Source organism: Myotis brandtii, unplaced genomic scaffold (assembly GCF_000412655.1).
Source record: "Myotis brandtii unplaced genomic scaffold, ASM41265v1 scaffold733, whole genome shotgun sequence".
Lineage (NCBI taxonomy): Eukaryota > Metazoa > Chordata > Mammalia > Chiroptera > Vespertilionidae > Myotis > Myotis brandtii.
Window position 1 is genome coordinate 1,865,722 of NW_005370908.1, and position 18,234 is coordinate 1,883,955.

At 36.0% G+C, this 18,234-nt stretch overlaps 1 protein-coding gene across 1 annotated transcript in view; it reads right to left on the minus strand.

Moving 5' to 3' along the window:
- The window catches only part of GALNTL6 (polypeptide N-acetylgalactosaminyltransferase-like 6), a 612,339-nt gene that overhangs the window by 89,958 nt on the left and 504,147 nt on the right, over positions 1 to 18,234 (minus strand). The window contains exon 6 of the mRNA XM_014530359.1: positions 13,876 to 13,993. Coding sequence (XP_014385845.1) covers positions 13,876 to 13,993 — 118 coding nt within the window. The remainder of the gene's footprint in view (positions 1 to 13,875; positions 13,994 to 18,234) is intronic.

An 18,234-nucleotide genomic window follows, 5' to 3' on the forward strand; every position in this document is an offset into this window, starting at 1 on the left:
ATAGATAGTCAATAGATACTTGTTGAGTGGTTGAATATGATCACCTCTTGTTTCAATTATACTTGTAGTCCCACTTATGTAAGGGCTCTATGGCCTTCCCAATTTAATGTTGCTTCTTACAACCTCAGGGCCAACTTGCTTTTCACCATAAGCTCACCAAATCAATTGTTCCTAATTGCAGAGTTGTTTAGGTTTCTATACCAAGGATATCACCATGAACATCTTTATTTTTCTTTAGTCTTCCAATAACAATGCCTATTTCAGTAGAATCATTCATATCCTGACACACCAGAGAGATGTGTTCGGGTAACACTGTGGGAACATTGTTCTCTTGAAAAGCGTAACTGTTGTGGCATTTATCAAATCCTACAGATTCTAAAAGATGTGGTTCATATTTTAAAAAGACAATTCCTGTTAGTGTAATGTGATGATATTCTAAAAAAAAAGTCTATGGCATTGTCATACTTAAATATCCAATTCTTGGAGAAATGTTTTAGATTTATAAATGCTGTGTCTTATTTTGACAATGTAAATATTTTAAAGCAATGTTATCTTACCCATGATTGAGCACAGAGCATTTTTTTATAGTGTAGTTCAAATTGACTGAATAATTGAATGCTTGCCTTATTTTTAAAATCACTTTCAATATCAGCCACAGACTGGAATTTAGACATAGAGAATGTTAAATTGAATGGAATCATACAATTATACCAGTCACACAGAATATGAAATTAGTTTCAGTAGGAAATTTATTGTCAGGAGGATAATAAGGAAACATTTTTATCAGGTATGAGACGAGACGTAATATACTATATGGAAATGATTATATAAATTCTCAAAAACATTTACTGCTGTATTCATTTCCAAAACCTGCTGTCTCTCTAATTTTATTTCCTACTTTATACCCCTTTCTCTCTCTGCTCAAGCTATTCTGTGATCTTTTCTGTTCCTCCAACATGCCAGGCACCCTCCCACCTTAGGGCATTTGTTCCTTCTATCTGGGATTTGCTTCCAGACACATGACTAACTCTCACTTCCTTCAAGTCTTAGCTCCAAGTCCTTTCGCCCCAGACACCCTCTCATCTTGCACTCAGTCCTCATCACCTTACTTTGAAAAACTTCTTAAGACTAGATAAACAACCATGCCACCGTCTCTCTGAAAATTAAAATATTAATTGCTAACCTTTGGATTGTAGACATTGGAAAGGGCCATGCCTGGCATAAGCTGGTTTTTCCGGCCACGTGTAATAAAGCTGCACCTTTGGCCTGACTTGATCTAACAAGGGTCACAATGAGAAGTTATACCCACATACCATGGCTTTGCTTTCTTCTCACAAACCTGGGCTTTCCAATTATTCTTTGAGGTCAGGAGAGAAAAGTAAAAGCTTAGTTTGACCTTTCCTGACTCCCTTTTCTATTTGTGGATCGGCACATAATATAAGCAGCAATTGGGCAATACATCTCCATCTTCATTGAGGATATGGTGGTTTCTAGTCTCAGGGAAAAGCTCTTGTTTCTCGAGCCATTGGCTTAGGATTTTTTCAAAGTGAGAAATGCTCTATTATGTCAGTATATAAAAAAAATCCTGCCCAAACTATTTTGCATTTAATGAGCTTTGAGAGGTCTGGGTGGGGAATAGCAGGGCTTCAGAGTGGACCTTGATCAGATGATCACTACTTTTACATGCAGTGTTTATATTTGCAGCAATGCCAAGCAGTCTTAAAAATAGTGATTTTAAAACAGTGATTAGAGTGGGCGTGGAAAAGAAATATATATATATATAATCACTTATGGATTTGAACATTTTAATAGTGCTTCTTTGGGTAAAATATTATGGTTAAGGACATTTAACTCATTATTTTACAGTTTAGAAGGTGCATTAGAGGCAAAGTGTTTGCTTTTTACTATTATTTCCATGTGTTTCCACATTTTGTGTGTAATTGCTTCAATTTCTGGATTCACCATCTGCTAAAAATAAATAAAAGTTTTAAAAATTGACTTTCTATAATGGAACCATAACTTCCGTCCTTTAGGAAAATACGCAAACATGTGATTCTCCTTTGCTCTTGAGTTGGGCTGTCAATCATACCACCTTCCTAATGGCAGGGGCAGGAACCTGACTCAGGCCAGGCTAATTGAAGTCTTTCCTTGTGTTTCATCAGATCGGAATTACCTTTCTGGTGGCAAAGCAGGAAATAAAAGCCTGAGAGCTTTCAGTGGCCTTCGCTGAGGGGTGGAAGGAAAGTCCATAGGAGGGAACGAAGCTGACAAAGAGAGAGGCAGGGGAAGATATGCAGAGAAAGGGTCCTGGTAGCATTTGAGACCGGTTTCTAGGCCTCCCAGAGGCTCACTCACTTCCTTGAGTTCTTCACAGTTTGATTATATGAGTGTCAATCCTCCCTTTTCTCTATGTTAGGCAATTGGGTTTCTGTCCTCTAGTAAGCTAAAGAATCCCTATTTTTGAACAGGGAGGGTTTGAGTGTCTAGGAGCACCAAAGGTGCACATTGAAATAAGCACATCAGTCCAAAGCTGATAACTTTCTATACCAAAGCTACTCAGCTTGAATACACATTACAACAAAAACTTTAAAGAAGCAAAGGGTTTTCGAAGCTTTAGTTGATAGTCAATTATTTGTTTAAAAAATATTTTATTGATTTCAGAGAGGAAGGGAGAGGGAGAGAGAGACAGAACCATCAATGATGAAAGAGAATCATCCATTGGCTGCCTCCTATATGCCCCACACTGGGGAACGAGCCCGCAACCTGGGCATGTGCCCTGAATGTGAATTGAACCATGATCTCTTGGTTCATAGGTCAATGCTCAACTACTGAGCCACCGCAGCCGGCTAGTCAATTATTTCGTTTTAGCAACATTAAATACAAAGAAATTTCATCAAAGTAGAGATATAAATGCAACAAAAGTCCATAATGGCATTTACATGTTATTTTTTATCTTGAGGAGAAGTGGATATACTTTCATGATGGAAAGAACACTTTGGATCAGAGTTTGATTTGGGAAGGTTACTACCCTTTTCTGCGTCTTATTTTCATCTTCTATAAAGTTGTAGTAATGTGTCTCCTTCATAAGGGGGTTGTAAGCAGGACATTAAGTAATACACAGCACCGTTAAAGGGCACACAATAGGTGCTGAAGAATAGTGGCCATATGATATAGTCTACCTGCAGGACTACTTTCATTCTCCTGGTATGTTGGGGGGCAATATGAAGTAGCTTCTGTAAATCCACACGTTAACCTCTCTGAGAGGGGTCAGGCCTATGAATACATGCAAGTTTGCGAATTATGTGGGGGTTGGGTGGGGGGGAGGTAGGGATTGTATTCTCAACTGTCACTCTCACAATTTGGGGAGAAGGAGGAAATTGTGGGGTCAACATATGTGAGCCTTGTGTATTGTAGGTTGTTGACCTTGATGTATAATGTAAAAATCAAATCCTTATACCTCTACAGATAATGTGTATATATACCTGGAGGCTTTCTATAGTATTGTCATTGAGATATGGGTGAAGGGCTTGACAATTGTATAGAGAGTTTTTTTGGTAACTTTCTATACAAACATCTTTTGAGTTGGGGGCTGACTTGCTTTATATAAATTTACACACTAGAAGCATTAGAGTAATTGTATTATCTTTCATTTCCCTTGTTAGAGAAAAATGGCAACTAGAAAAATGTAATAATTTGAAAAAATTCAATGTTAGAAAAGGATTTTAATAGGAAGTCAAATTAATCTTAACACAGGTACCGAATGCTGTATAAATTGTTATATTTTGCTCACTTTACAACTATCTATAAAAGCTAAAATAAAATTTAACAAGGAATTAGGAAAACGTCATCAGGCATAAAGGAAGCAACAACTGGGAGGAATTCAGACTTGCCGCTAGGCTTCTATCTAATGGACATAAAATTGAACTTGAAAATGCTCTGTTACACCTGAGGTACCTTTTGTTGGGTAATTGAAATGAATCTCAGACTGGCTGGTGAGACATTTAGCAGCTGTTTCTGTTTATCTTTGAGTTTCTGAATGAGTTTAGAGTCATTTTAATATTTTCTTTGGAAGATCAATTCTGAGCATGCTGAATTAAAATGGTTATTTTCATGTCACCGAGGCTAAATATTGCAGGGGGGAAAAACCCATAGGAGCAACTTCAGACATTTCCTTGTGTATCTGAAGGTATATGGTGTGCCATAAAAAGGCTTCTGTCACATTTTACATACAAAATGCAACTGCACTTTGAGGTGCTTGGCATGCTCAAAAGTAAGAGGTGGTCTCTAATATAGCTGTCTCAGAAAAGCAATGAGAAGCTATATAAAATATTTTAGAAACATTCTTGGCATAAAAAAGGATTTCTAATGGGCACATTTTATGAGGCTGAATTTATTTCTAACAAAACCTTTTGAACAAACTATCCTGATAGTTTATAGAGAGACGGCTTAAGGGAAAAGAGTATACTGTACTTGTAAAATGAGATGGAGTTGTACCCTTCTTGGGAGGCAAATAAACCATTTTAGGAGTATGAGTTAAACTTCCTATGCGGTTTTTGTATTTTCAGACAACTAAGGAGAACGTGGAGAATGCTTATTAATTGAAACTTGTTGTTCTATTTATCTGGTTTGCCGTATGAACTAGAAGCCCTTCCTTGTCTAGCTCCCTCCCACTCCAAATTTCATGTTACCACTTTTATTGCATTAAATTTATGAGTATGCTTAGGGAGAATTATCTTCTTTATAAATTTTCATGTGCTCAAGTCTTTTTGTGTGTCCCTCAGTAGCATTTTAACTGTTCTTCATGAGGTCTAGGACATTTCTTAAGTTTATTCCTAGCTGTTTTTTCCCTACTATTGTGAATGGCTTCTTCTTTTGGGGTTGTTATTTGTAAGTATAAAGGCTATTGCTTTCTACATATTTACACACACACACATTTTGCCAAGGCAACCAACTCAATATCTCATTGTTTATAGTTTCCCAGTAGGTTCCCTGTGTTGTTCAGGTGGGTATATGTTGATATTGTTTGCAATTAATGAAAACTTTTCCTCCTCTTTCCAACTTCTTTCTCTCTTACATTATCTCTTGTCTAACTGAATTGCCTCCTATTTCCAGAATAATAATTTAATGGAAAAATTCCTAGACTTTTCTCATTAACCTAGCTGATGGCTTTTGAGTTGAGAGATATCCTTTATACGAATACATAGTAATATTTTAATCATGCTAAGTATTTTGCTCAAAGTGGATTGCAAAGTTTATCAAATGCCTTTACTTTACCTAAGGCAATGACCATAACCATTCAAATTTATTATTAAGGTGAATTATGTTAATATGTTATGTTACATATCTCAATATTGAAACATATCCTTGAAAGCTGAACTTATTTTGGGATAATTAGTCTTTGAAAAGTTGTTCTATTGTGTAACCTTTTATTATTCTTTAATCTTAGTATTTACAAGTAAAACATATCTATGTTTGAAATCCTTTTGTGCTATATTGGTCAGAATTTGCTATTAATATTATGCTAGTTTTATAACTAATTTGAAAAATATTTTTCTTTTCTGATATTAGAGACACAAAGGAGAAGGAATGTTCTTTTTCTGTTTCTTTTTCATTATATCTCAACTTGCACTCTTTTTCACTGCCTTATTTTGTCTTTTGATGAAAGTTCAGCATTTCATATTTTTTTGCAGAGTCAATAACTTCATTATTATTTTCAAGGAAATTTATAACCATGTAGTAACAATTATTTTTGGTGACGTTTCTTCATTTTTTTTCCTGATCCTTCTTTTTTCTTGTAGTATTTTTATATGCTACTTTCTTTAAAAAATATTATTCATCTCTGAATAGGGTGAATTCTTCTTACCATTTATAGCAAGTAGTCACCCCATAACACAAAATTTGTGTATAAGTAAATTAGTTTAACCTATATTTTCTGCATCCACTAGGGATTGGCTGCTGCAGGGCTGCTCACAATATCGAGTATCTTTCCTCCAGTCTGCCTCACTAATAGCTGCTTCCTGCAGATAGGGCTGGTTTGGGTAATATTTCTTTTGGAACTGTCCCCAAACTCCCATTTGCTGTTTCTCTTGTGTACCAAACTCAATCCAGGGAAGCTCTGGCCACCAGTAATCAGACATGTTGCCATTATTTCAAATAAGTGTTTATAGGTTTCCCCCTGATGTTGTGCCAATTACTTGGAAAATGGATGTCTGCTGACTACAAGTAAGAGTTGTAGCTGTGATCATTCCATCTTCCCATGTTCCTGTAACATCACTGAATCTACCTTTACTGCATTGATAACCATCTTTATACCTTGTGGATAGGGGTAAAATGTACGGTAATTTGTCAAGGATACAGTTTTTGTTGTTCCTGTTTTTTATTCTCCTTTCTGTTTTGAGTGATCTCTAAGAGAAGGTACTACTTTTCCATTTTAAAACTGTTAATATATTGTAATTATTTAACACTCAATTGTTGAACTATAACTATACTTAAATCTTTTTTTTGATGGCCATGTACCATGTAGGAAACTTTAAATTTAACTAATATTGCGGGCTTATTATTTCTGATTTTCTAAGTACCAATAAATAAAACCCATGTTTATTCTTGAGATGCTTTACCATGAGGTTAAGCTCAAGAATATTTGGTTTACTGAGCAATGACAATCTCACATTGATGGCTGTTTTCTTGTATGATTAAGAAGTGAACATGATGTCTTCAATGATTAGTCCCTATTGTGTATATTCAGTTCTTTTTGAGTAATCAGTGCATATTGAAGATAGTAAAAATTAAATTTTACAGGAAATCATAACAAGAGTTGTCAGCCTTCATATTTAATAAAAATCAGATAGGAAGAACTACGTTTCCTTTTTAAAGTCGTTTCAGAGAGTAACAGTAGCCACTTTTTCACCAAGGGCACAAATTCCATTTTTCCAGCTAAGGGAAATTAGACTAATGGTTTTGAGAGCAAACCCAAATTATAACTGTGGCTTTGATATTAACTAAGTTAAAGCCTGTCTTTGCCAATTATAAAATAGAAATTATATTTTTACTTTGCATCAGTGTTGAAAGGGATAAGGAATTAAATTCAATGACCTTTAAGTGCTAACTCATTACTTGTTCTTGTTAGGGGACCAAATAATAGTTATTTCCACCAGAGGAAGAATAGAATGCCCAGAGGTTTGGGACAGAGGTAGCTCTATGTAAAGATTTTATAAGTTCCAGAGGAAACAGAAATTATAAGTCATAAAGGGCTAGAAAATAAACAACCTGTCTATTAAAATCTCAGTCTTAGTTTAGCCCCTTTAAGCTGCATAGGCTTAATTGTGTGCAGCGGGATTATAAATGGAAACATTCATTTTGTTATGCTCAGTGTGTTTTCCATCTTCTATGGAGCATTTTCTTCCTCAGCCACACCAAAGTAGAAGCAAGTTTTCAAAGAAACCCCAGAGGCTTATTTTAGGACTGATCTTTGTTCTTCACTTTAGAGACGACACAAGATTGGGTCTGGAAGAAGGGAGAAGATGTGACAACTAAAAAGCAAAAGTTTTGGAAATGGTCTGTAGACCAGGGTGCAGAGTGGAAGAGACAAGGGAAGGGCACTGAAGCTGACTCCCTCCCCGCCAACCCCCTCCCCTGATTCATCACTGTAATACACTGGTCATTCAAAAACCCTGGGTCCCTGTGAGCCCCCTGACAAAGGTCAGGGAACTGGGGCACCTGGGTAGGGATGAGGACCAGAAAGAAGAGCCACACCCAGACCTGATCTGAAAGAGGGGGAAACTGGCCTCCTTGCCAACTGGACAGTGCACCCACCTCTGAATGTTTCTCATCTCTCATTAGACTGAAACCTTTTGACAGCAAGGACTGAATCTCTGTTCAATCAATTTAATGTATTAACCATCACTCCCTAGTCCTCCTGTAAACATTGAAATGCGTTCATATTATGGTGAAGCTGGAATCTTTTGCTTGCAATAGTTAAGTTACACGCTTACCTCAGAGACAGTGAGTTCATTTCTTTCCAAATGCGATTATGCTAGTTTTCAAAAATTGTAATCATGTAATTTAATTGAATACCACTTAAGCTGATGAAGTACGGTTATGAAAAGAGAAAGAATTGTTGGTCATGTCAAAACTAATTCCAGGAGTTGGAAAGGATTGAGTTGTTGTTAAGAAATTGCTGTCAAATTAGATGTGGGCGAAGTAACAAAAAAAAGGTTGGATGAAATCATTTAAAACCAGAAGGCTTCTATTACTGCATTAAGATAGCTTCAAAATGTCTTTAGTTCTTATTCCAATTTAAAAGAACCCAAATTGGAACTCAGTGAATGCAATATGGGTATGGTTTATGCTCCCCTACTTTAAAAATATGTTTTATTGATTTTTTGAGAGAGAAGAAGGGTAAGGGATGAAAGAAAAACATTGATCGGCTGCCTCCTGCATGCTCCCTACTGGGGATCTAGCCCGAAACCCAGGCATGTGCGCTAACTGGGAATTGAACTATGACCTCTTGATCCCTCGGTTGCCACTCAACTATTGAGCCACACTGGCTGGGCAATGCTCCCCTACTTTAGTCCAGACAGTGGACCCATAAGCAGAGGGAAAAGCCTTTACCTCTTTCATTAGAAAACTGAATAAAAGTACATTTATGTTTTACTTTAGAGGAAATTCTTAATGTAGTTTTTTGTTGTTGCTTTAATTGCTCTTTACATGTTTAATGGGAGAAATACTCATCTTAGTTGTCCTTGATCCAATGGTTTCTACTGGGCTTCTTTGGCATTTTTGTGCAGAGTCCTAGCTTGCATGGCACAAGGACTCATGGTAAGGGTTTCTGATTAATATTTATAGAGAGGATAAACAAATTTCTTGGCAACAGAACAAAGTCTGACTGGTTGGTTAAAATCTATGCAATAAGTAGGCACAGCAATGGAAGCATGAATTTCTATCTTCTGGGAAGAAAGGGAATACAGTAGTTAAATTGGTTTTCAGTGTGAATTGAGACACATAGGTGAGGCAGGTAATTGATGGAAAGTTTCATGATTTTTGATTCAGTGTGTTCATTTAATTTGTGTGGTAATTAGTGGCGACTGTGAAGTTGTAGGAGGGGAAAATAAAACAACTCAGGGAATAAATGAATGAAATGTGGAGATAGGTTAAAAGAGGAGAAAGAATAGAGGAAGGGAGGCTAGCAAAGAGGCTACTGTATGCATCCCAAATTATTACTGTGAGTATGCAAATAAAAAATATTCCAGACAATATTGAAGATGATGAGAAATTGTGGCAAATTAATTTTTAAACTGCTACTGCAGAGTAAGCTCGTCCACAGTGAGAATCTTCTCACATTTATCTTTATATCTCAAGAGTTTAGCCCAGAGTTGGCACATTGTTGTCAAATAAATGTCTGCTGAATGACTTAATGACTGATAAGGACTAAAAGATGTGAGAAGTAAGTTAATGTTTCCTTAAATGTTTGAATCTTAAGCTCAATACATGGGAAGGACAACAGCACAAAACAAAGGTGATTACATAGTGTGTTATAATTCCTTAAGAATGGTTTTTGAAATAGGCTGTGTGGAGCTACCAGCTTTGGTAGATTCACTGTAGGACATAAGGTCCCCATACTAATCTCATCTGGGGCCTCGAACGTTCTGTCCAGCTAAGGCTGGTGATCAAGAATTCTTCCTGGACTATGAAATGGCCCAAGAAGTACTGGATCAACGTGGGACCATATTGATAAGCTCCTGGGGCTAAAAGAGGGCAGCCCAAACCAGACTTTTTGCTCTTCTGCCTAGCTCTAAACTTTATGTCCATGCCAGAGAATACTATGGAATAGAGTCAGTCTGCCCCTGGGCTTCAGTCTAAATTTGATGGTGCTTAATGAGTGGTTTTTGCTCACTTTTATTTTCTGAGAAGAGTTTTTGGCACTCGAAGGACAGATCTTTTGAAAATCCTGACATTTGGACTTTTATCTTTGGGGAATGGATGTGAAAACACACTCTGGAAAATCACAGACTCCTAATGATTTTAACATTAATTTGGCAACTTAAATGGCAGACAATATTTAAAGATGGGCGTTATCTCTTTTATGCCACACTGTTCAGTCTGTCTTGGTTTCCTGGTGCAACTCCAAATTGAGAACCTGGAACAATGCCTGACACAAATTAGATGCTCAATTAAAGCTTATTGAATGACTTAAGGTTTCTTTCTCCTCTGAAGCAGCCGGCTTACTTAGAAACATTTGAAGGACAGCTGGATAATTTAGGGCCATCTAGGAGTTCAGACTCATATTGAAACACTAGAGGACCAGTGCACAAAATTCATGCACTGGTAAAGTCCCTAGCGACTGCCGGCTGCTGGCTGGGGCCTCCCTCCCTTCCCCTGGCCCCCTGGTCAAACTCCTGGACAAACTCCCAGTCAAGGGGACAATTTACATAGTATATTTTTATTATATAGGATACTAACAACTGGCACAGTGCAGACAGATCATTTCTCTGGAGACATCGTTTCCTCAACCTATTCCTGAAAATTATACCATTGGCTTATATGTTATGGCATGAAATCTACTCATCTAATCAGATGTTAGAAAAAGGAAGGGAAGATGTTTAGAGAGAAACAGAGTTGTGGAGCACTTTTAGCCAAATAATGTTTGACCCAAAACTAAGCCCTTTATATAAAGCAGAGCTTTCTGGAAACACTTTTATTCAGTGATGGAATCTTATCAACATCTTTGGTGAAATGATTCTTTGGTTGAAAAGTAAATAGCTAGCTAAGATGTCTGATAACAACCATAGACAGAAACCTTTTTAATTAGAGCTTTTAAGTTCTAGACTTCAAATACTTTCTATATTGTGGAGTAAAACACACTAACGGCTCTCAGCTATCCATACATATTTCCCAAACCTTAAGTGCCGACCAGTTTATATCTTACAGTGCTTCACCCTGTAAAACCAATCACAATTTATGGACTATGCCAAAAAACTTAGATATTTGATTTTTCTCTTTAATTGTAAATGGTATCATATAGTATCATTTAACCAAGATATTGTGTACAAGTTTTTTGATTCTTTGCACACGGAGAAAATTCTTCTTGCTTCAAAGTTCATTCTACCTATGCTGTTTAAGTTTGTCCTCCACATGTTACAAATACTAAAAAGGAATGACAGGAACCCCAAGGTCATCACACAATAGTGCGAAGAATGAAGGGATATGTCTAAAATGGGACCCTGTAAGACATAGCTGTCGCCAAAGAAGCTGTCATTCCAACCAAACAACCTAGGGCAATTTAGTCCTGAACTTCCAGCACTGTTGCCATGGTTTCTAGACAAAGCCGACAGGGCTGCATTCCAATTATATCCTTCAGAATGACAGATAACTTAAAAAATTGAAAATGGGGTAATAAAATTTCAGGTCACCCCAAAGAGATGTGATAGATACGTGTGACAGAGAAGTGGGAGATGCAAGTTTATGTTGGTCTAGAAAATGCTTTTGTGCCTTACAATGCAAATGTATATTCTGCAGACTCTCTGCTCTTTGATAGCAATTTATCCATCATCCAGTTCATTAGTCAAAACCAAGCATCTCTTGCTTAATAGATAATTTCTTAATATTTTAAACTTAAAAAATTCAGTAATTAAGATAATTTAAGAAAAAAAATCTCTTGAACTCTGAAAAGTAAAAAGAATCCCTTGGATTCTGATGATGGCGCAAATATAGCAAGGCCATTTTTATCTTTAATTTTTCCAGTTGAAGGTATTATTGTAAACTTTGCATCTGGCTTTAGGCAGTATCTGCCAACCAGTGGTATTTTGCCAGGGTCAGCAGAACACTTGTGGCTGTGCTATTAGACTATAGTGAAGTCACTTGCCTCTGTTCAATGAAAGGAACCATTAGGTAGAGATCAATGAACTTAGGACGGTGTTGGCAGATATGACTTGAGAGTCAGATAACTTCATAATCCTGCATCTCTGCAATTAAGCAGGAATGGGGCATTTTAATGCTTAATTGGCACCTGGTAGTTTACTTAATCTTTAAAAGTTAAAAATAATTGAATCTAAAAATCTTTTAAAACCTTAAGTCTCAGTTTCTTCATCTGTAAAATGGAATCATACCTACTTCTTAGATTTGTGATTTTAAATTAGATAATGCATATAAAGCACTTATTCACCTTCTGGCTCATGCCACTAGGTAAACATAGTAGATGCTATCATTATGACTTCTATAGTTGTTACATACAATGTGATAACTGTGCAGCTATAACAGAGAAACCAAAAAGATACCTGGTAAATTCAAGGATTTTAAACCATGTATTTATAAAAAGGTTAAGAAAAAAGTAGTTTATATGTGATATTAGATGTATTTGAAGGATGATGAAAGAAAAGCACTAATTTAATAAGTGGCATTTCAAGGTTTATTGCCAGCATTGTGAGATGGAAAATTCTAGATGTCTTGAAGCCTGCAATCACGCCTCCTGAGCATCTCTTTGTGAATATTTATTTAATGACTCTTTAGGACAACATATCATTTTGGTTAACACATTGAATATAGCTGTTACAGTTCTATGAAAATCAGTTTTTATCACTTTCTTTTTATACATCAATTCAAGAAATTTAACTAGATTCCTGTCTGACTTTTACTGTACTCACAATACTTTTTTTCCCTCAGCCAGAGTTGGTTTGATTTCATAATGGCAATAATTAGAAAAAGCTGATTTACTTAATAAGATATTTTATATGATAAATCCTGCAACAATCAATCTATTTTTTATATAAATTGTGATAATGATAATGTAAAAAAAAGAAAATGATTTCTTTCTGTTATAAGACTGCTTTTTAGAAACAAAAGACATATTGGTGGTTTGGAATACACCTTTTTGCACAGTTTATTTTGCTTTGCTTTTATGGTCTTCACATGTGGTAAAATTTTTTCATTTATTTGATAATCTAACATGTACATCTATATGATAAAGCATATAATTTTACTGAGTGTTAATGGTCAAAGCAAATAGATACTTGGGCAATTTCAGATAAAAATAAGTTTAAAAATTTTGCTTATTTTGGAATTACATAAAAATAGCCTTAATTTATGATTCATATTTCAAAATTACTCTTCCGTTATTGAAATTTTGGAATAACTGGTTATGATCAAAATGTGAAATACTATTTCTAGAACAAATAGAAAGGGCAAAAGCTCCAATACATTTGCTTTCTTTCATCTTAATTCTTCTATCCATCTTTCTAAGTGCTCAGAAGGAAAGCACTGGTCAGGGGAATAGTAGGTCTGTTGGTGAAACAAGTTTCCAACCTGCAAATGGGGTTTTGAATTATTTATATTCTGCATTTTTTTTATGGCATGGCTATGTCTCACTGAAACATCAGAAGGAAGTAGATTCTCTCATTCAACGGCTGACTTGAAAAGACAGTGTGTCTATTTTCATCATCTCACAACATCTCTCTATATAAAAGCCTAATTGCTAGTTGTCCCTCCGACCATTTGACCATTCAACCAGTCACTATTACACGCACTGACCACTAGGGGGCAGACTCTCTGACCCATAGGTTAGTTTGCTGCTGGGGTCCGGCTGATCGGGACTGGGCGAGATGGGCCAGACATGCCATGGAGCCCTCCCGTGGTCCTTCCCCACCCCAATCGAGCACCAGCGGGGTCCCTCGGCCTGGCCTGTGCCCTCTCGCAATCTGGGACCCCTTGGGGGATGTCGTGAGAGCCAGTTTCAGCCAGATCCCTGCAGGCCAGGCACCCCCACGGGTGCACAAATCTGTGCACTGGGGCTAGTAGGTCATAAAATGAAATAATGACATTCTATCAGACTTGTCAAAATTACGTACATACTAGTATAATGTGAAGAGGGTCTTGGTGACTTACCTTAAAAGAGATTTCATACTGTTCTCCTCCCCAGATTTCTAAACCTGGATCATAGCCACCTAACTCCCAAAACCATTTGCGATTCACAGCAAAGAGACCTCCAGCCATCACAGGAGACCTGTGGAATGAACAAAATAATCTTTAAAGGACAATGAATATCAGGGGCAATAGTGTTTTGCTTGGGAAAATAAAGAAGCAAATTCAAGACATTCCCAGTTGTCAATGGCATGGAACTTTTTAGCACTAGTTTTCTGTAAGTGGATTTAAGGCTCTCACATGGTCTGTAAATGCTCTTGGAATTCTCATGAGTGTTAAACTCTGCAGGTCAGGTCCTAATGCCACTAATGTCCTGTGGAGCCACACTTCCTCCATATGTTTATCATTAGGGGGAAATACATGATGATTAATGACTGTTATATTGAGAAATATCACTCAATTTTATGTTTTTTCCTCAAAGTGAAAGAGATCTTATCCTATCAGACAGATAAAAGTATAGAAATTGCTGCTGTAGACAAACATGTTTGATTAAATCTCTTAGTACAAACTCACCAAGCATCTGCCAATTACAGGTCATGTCCATTTTGCAGACTATCAGATAGACAGTTGACTATAATAACCCATCAGAATTAATTAATTAACATGCCAAAGATGAAATTAAACTAGGTCTTTTCATTTTAATTAATTTAGATTTTCTCTGCTTTTCTAACAAATATTCCTTTTGGTCAAATAATTTTTCAGCATTCTACTCCTGCTAGGATGCACTGTACACATGTTGCTATATAATGGGCTAATTTACACTCATTGGGCCCAAGGTAGCTCTTGTATTTTGAAATCTCACTATGAGCTGGGCTCTTGGCTAAGAGCTTTATCCCATTCCCTTGATTGATCCTCACAGCAACCATAAAATATCATCCCTATGTCCTGTTTGAAGAAAGAGGCAGAGAGAGGTTAAAAGCAGTGCCCAAGGCTGAATCTAGTGTATGGTGGCCCTGGGACCAAGGTCCTCTGATTTCAAAACCTTTGAGCTCTTTATCAGACAGTTTTCTTTCAGTGTTTGGGGGTGAAGACAGACAGCTACATAAATGTAGATATCAAATAATTAGAGAATACTCTGTGCAGACGAACATTGTCAGCACAGTTTTGGTGACAGTTTTGAAAAAGTTTTTGAAGCAAAGGCTCTTTATCAATAAGAGTAAAAGACATTAAATGTTGAAGATACACATTTTAAAATATGTGTACATATTAGACACACTAAGTTACAGACCCACCGAAGACTTGCTTTTGGTAATATTTAATGTAGCACTCGAATTTAAACTTGAATTTAAGTGCATTATATATGTCAATGACTTTGCATGTTGAGATGGTACTTAGCCTACTTCAGTTACGAATCTTTTTTTTAATGTCTAGTAGACTGTATGAAGATGAAAAGATTACATGGCAGGAAGAGGGATTTATTTTTCTCCTGAGAAGTGAGCAGGATTAAAAAAATAACATAAAGAATCTCATGCAGTTTTTTATTTTGTTTGAAATAAAAATCCTAACCCAGCCTGTGTGGCTCAGTGGTTGGGCATTGACCTATGAACCAGGAGGTCACTGTTCGATTCCTGGTCATGGCATATGCGTGGGTTGTGGGCTCCATCCCCCGTGTTGGGTGTGCAGGAGGCAGCCAATCATTGATGTTTCTATCTCTCTACCCCTCTCCTTTCCTTTCTGAAGTCAATAAAAATATATTTATAAAAAAATTCTAGAATCAAATGTTCCCTATCTCCAGCAGCCTAATCTTTTTCTGTTTTCCATGCACTGAATTTCCGAGGTGAATTACAACTGTAGCTGGAACAAATTGGGACTGTAACATGTATTGGGTGCAGCTCCCAATTGGACCCATTACTACAGTCTAACCTTTGCTTTGTAGGGTTTGGGTGTAAGTGATCAGGCATTCTCAATCTGCCCCCCGAGGGAACACCCCCCCCCAGTGCACAGATTTCATGCACTGGGCCCTCTAGTGAGTTTATAAAAAACAAACCATGTAGCATATTTTAGGTTAATTGTAGAGAAAATAAAATACATTCAAATGGATCTTTTTTACCAGGCCCAAATAAATTAGTGTTTCATATACATATATATATATATTTTAAAGAGAGAACATAATCTTATAAAAATATATTTTTATTGATTTCAGAGAGGAAGGGAGAGGGAGAGAGAGATAGAAACATAAATGATGAGAGAGAATCATTAATCGGCTGCCTACTGCATGAGCCCACAACCCAGACATGTGCCCAGGCCAGAAATTGAACCATGACCTCCTGGTTCATAGGTCGAGGCTCAACCACTGAGCCACACCAGTCAGGCAGTGTTTCCTATATTGATTAGTATGAATGACAGGTAAGAAACAAACCTTTGATTTATTTATGTATTATTCATATTTATTCCTTAATCTTTTAAATACCGTAATTAAGACACATTTGACATACAACGAAATACACATTTTAAAGTGTACCATTTGGTAAGTTTTGACTTATGTATGTATATCCCCATGCAGCCACCACCATATTCAAGAAAAAGGACATATTCACCATTCCGAAAGTTTCTTTATTGTAATCCCACCCTCCACCCTTTGTTCATTCCCTCCCTCTAGGCAACACTGATCTGCCTTCTGTCACTCTAGATGAGTTTGCATTTTCTAGATTTTTATACAAATGAAATCATATATTATGTACTCTTTTTGGGGGGGTCTGACTTCTTATATTTTACATCATTGATAGTCATTGATGTTGTAGCATGTATTAATAGTTCATTCATTTTTTTATTGCTGAGTAATATTCTGTTTGCATGAATAGACCAGTTTGATTATCCATGTACCTACTGATGAACATTTGGGTTGTTTCCAGTTTTGGACTATTACAAATAAAGCTTCTATGAATTTTGTGTACTAGTCTTGGTGTGGACATATTCTTTCACTTCTCTTGTGTAATGACTAGATCATATATGTTTATCCTTTTAAGAAATTGCCAAATTGTTTTTCAAAGTGTTCGTATCATTTTATGTTTTCACCAGCAGTATTAGAATTCCATTTGTTCTATATCCTCTTCAATAGTTGATATGAACAGTCTTTTGAAGTTTAGTATTATAATAGGAATATAATGGCATCTTCTTATGGTTTTGTTTTTCATTTCTATAATGATTCATGCTGTTGAGCATATTTGTGTCATTCCTCTTTTTTCTTCATAGTCAGTCTGGCTAGAGTTTTATCAATTGTATTGATCTGTTTAAAGAACTAGCATTTGGTTTAATGAATTTTTCCCTATTGTTTTCCCTATTGCTAATGGAGTTTTATCAATTGTATTGATCTGTTTAAAGAACTAGCATTTGGTTTAAAGGATTTTCCCCTATTGTTTTATATTTCATTGATTTCTCTTTGGTCTTTATTATTTTAATTCATCTACTTACTCTATTTAATTTGCTTTTTTTCTAGTTACTTAAGTTGGAACCTAAGACTATTGATTAGAGACTTTTCTTTTTTTTCTAATATAGGTATTTAATACTATAAATCTCCCTAAAGTGCTGCTTTAGCACAATCCTTCACATACAAAAATGATAAGTAGTATTCCAATTTTCATTATGTTCAAAATAATCCCTAATTTTTCTCTTTCTCTTTAAAAACCTATGGTTTATACAGAAGTATATAATTTAGTTTCCAAATATTTGGTGATTTGTTTAAGATCTTTCTGTTATTGATTCTCATTTAATTCCTCTATGGTCAGAGAATATACTTTGTACAACTTGAATCCTTTTACAATATACTTTGGAATAGCTCAGAATATGGCCTCTCTTGGTAAATGTTCCACATGTGTTTGAAAAGAATGTGTATTCTGTTGCTGTTGAGTGATGGTTTATAAATATTTATTAGGTAAAGTTAGTTGATAGTGTTTAAGTCTTCTATATTCTTATTGATTTTCTGTCTCCTTGTTCCTTCAATTATTGAGAGAAGGACTGAAATATATGGCTATAATTCTGGATTTGTTTATTTCTTCTTTCTGTTCTATCAGTGTTTTTGCTTCATGAATTTTATAGTCCTGATAATAGGCATAAAGGTTTAGGATTTTTATGTGCTCTTGATGAGTTGACCTCATTATCATTATGAAAGACTTTTCTCATCCCTGGTAATAGTCTTCGCTCTGACATCTACAGGGTGTCCCCAAAACATGTACACACATACTCTGAATAATTACAAAGTTATTAAAATACATTTAATGAAATGTATTTATTAAAATAGATTTAATTTTCAAAATTGAGTTATCAGCTGTTAAAGTGTGTATACATTTTTGGGACAGCTTGTATTTTGATTTAATATTACTATAG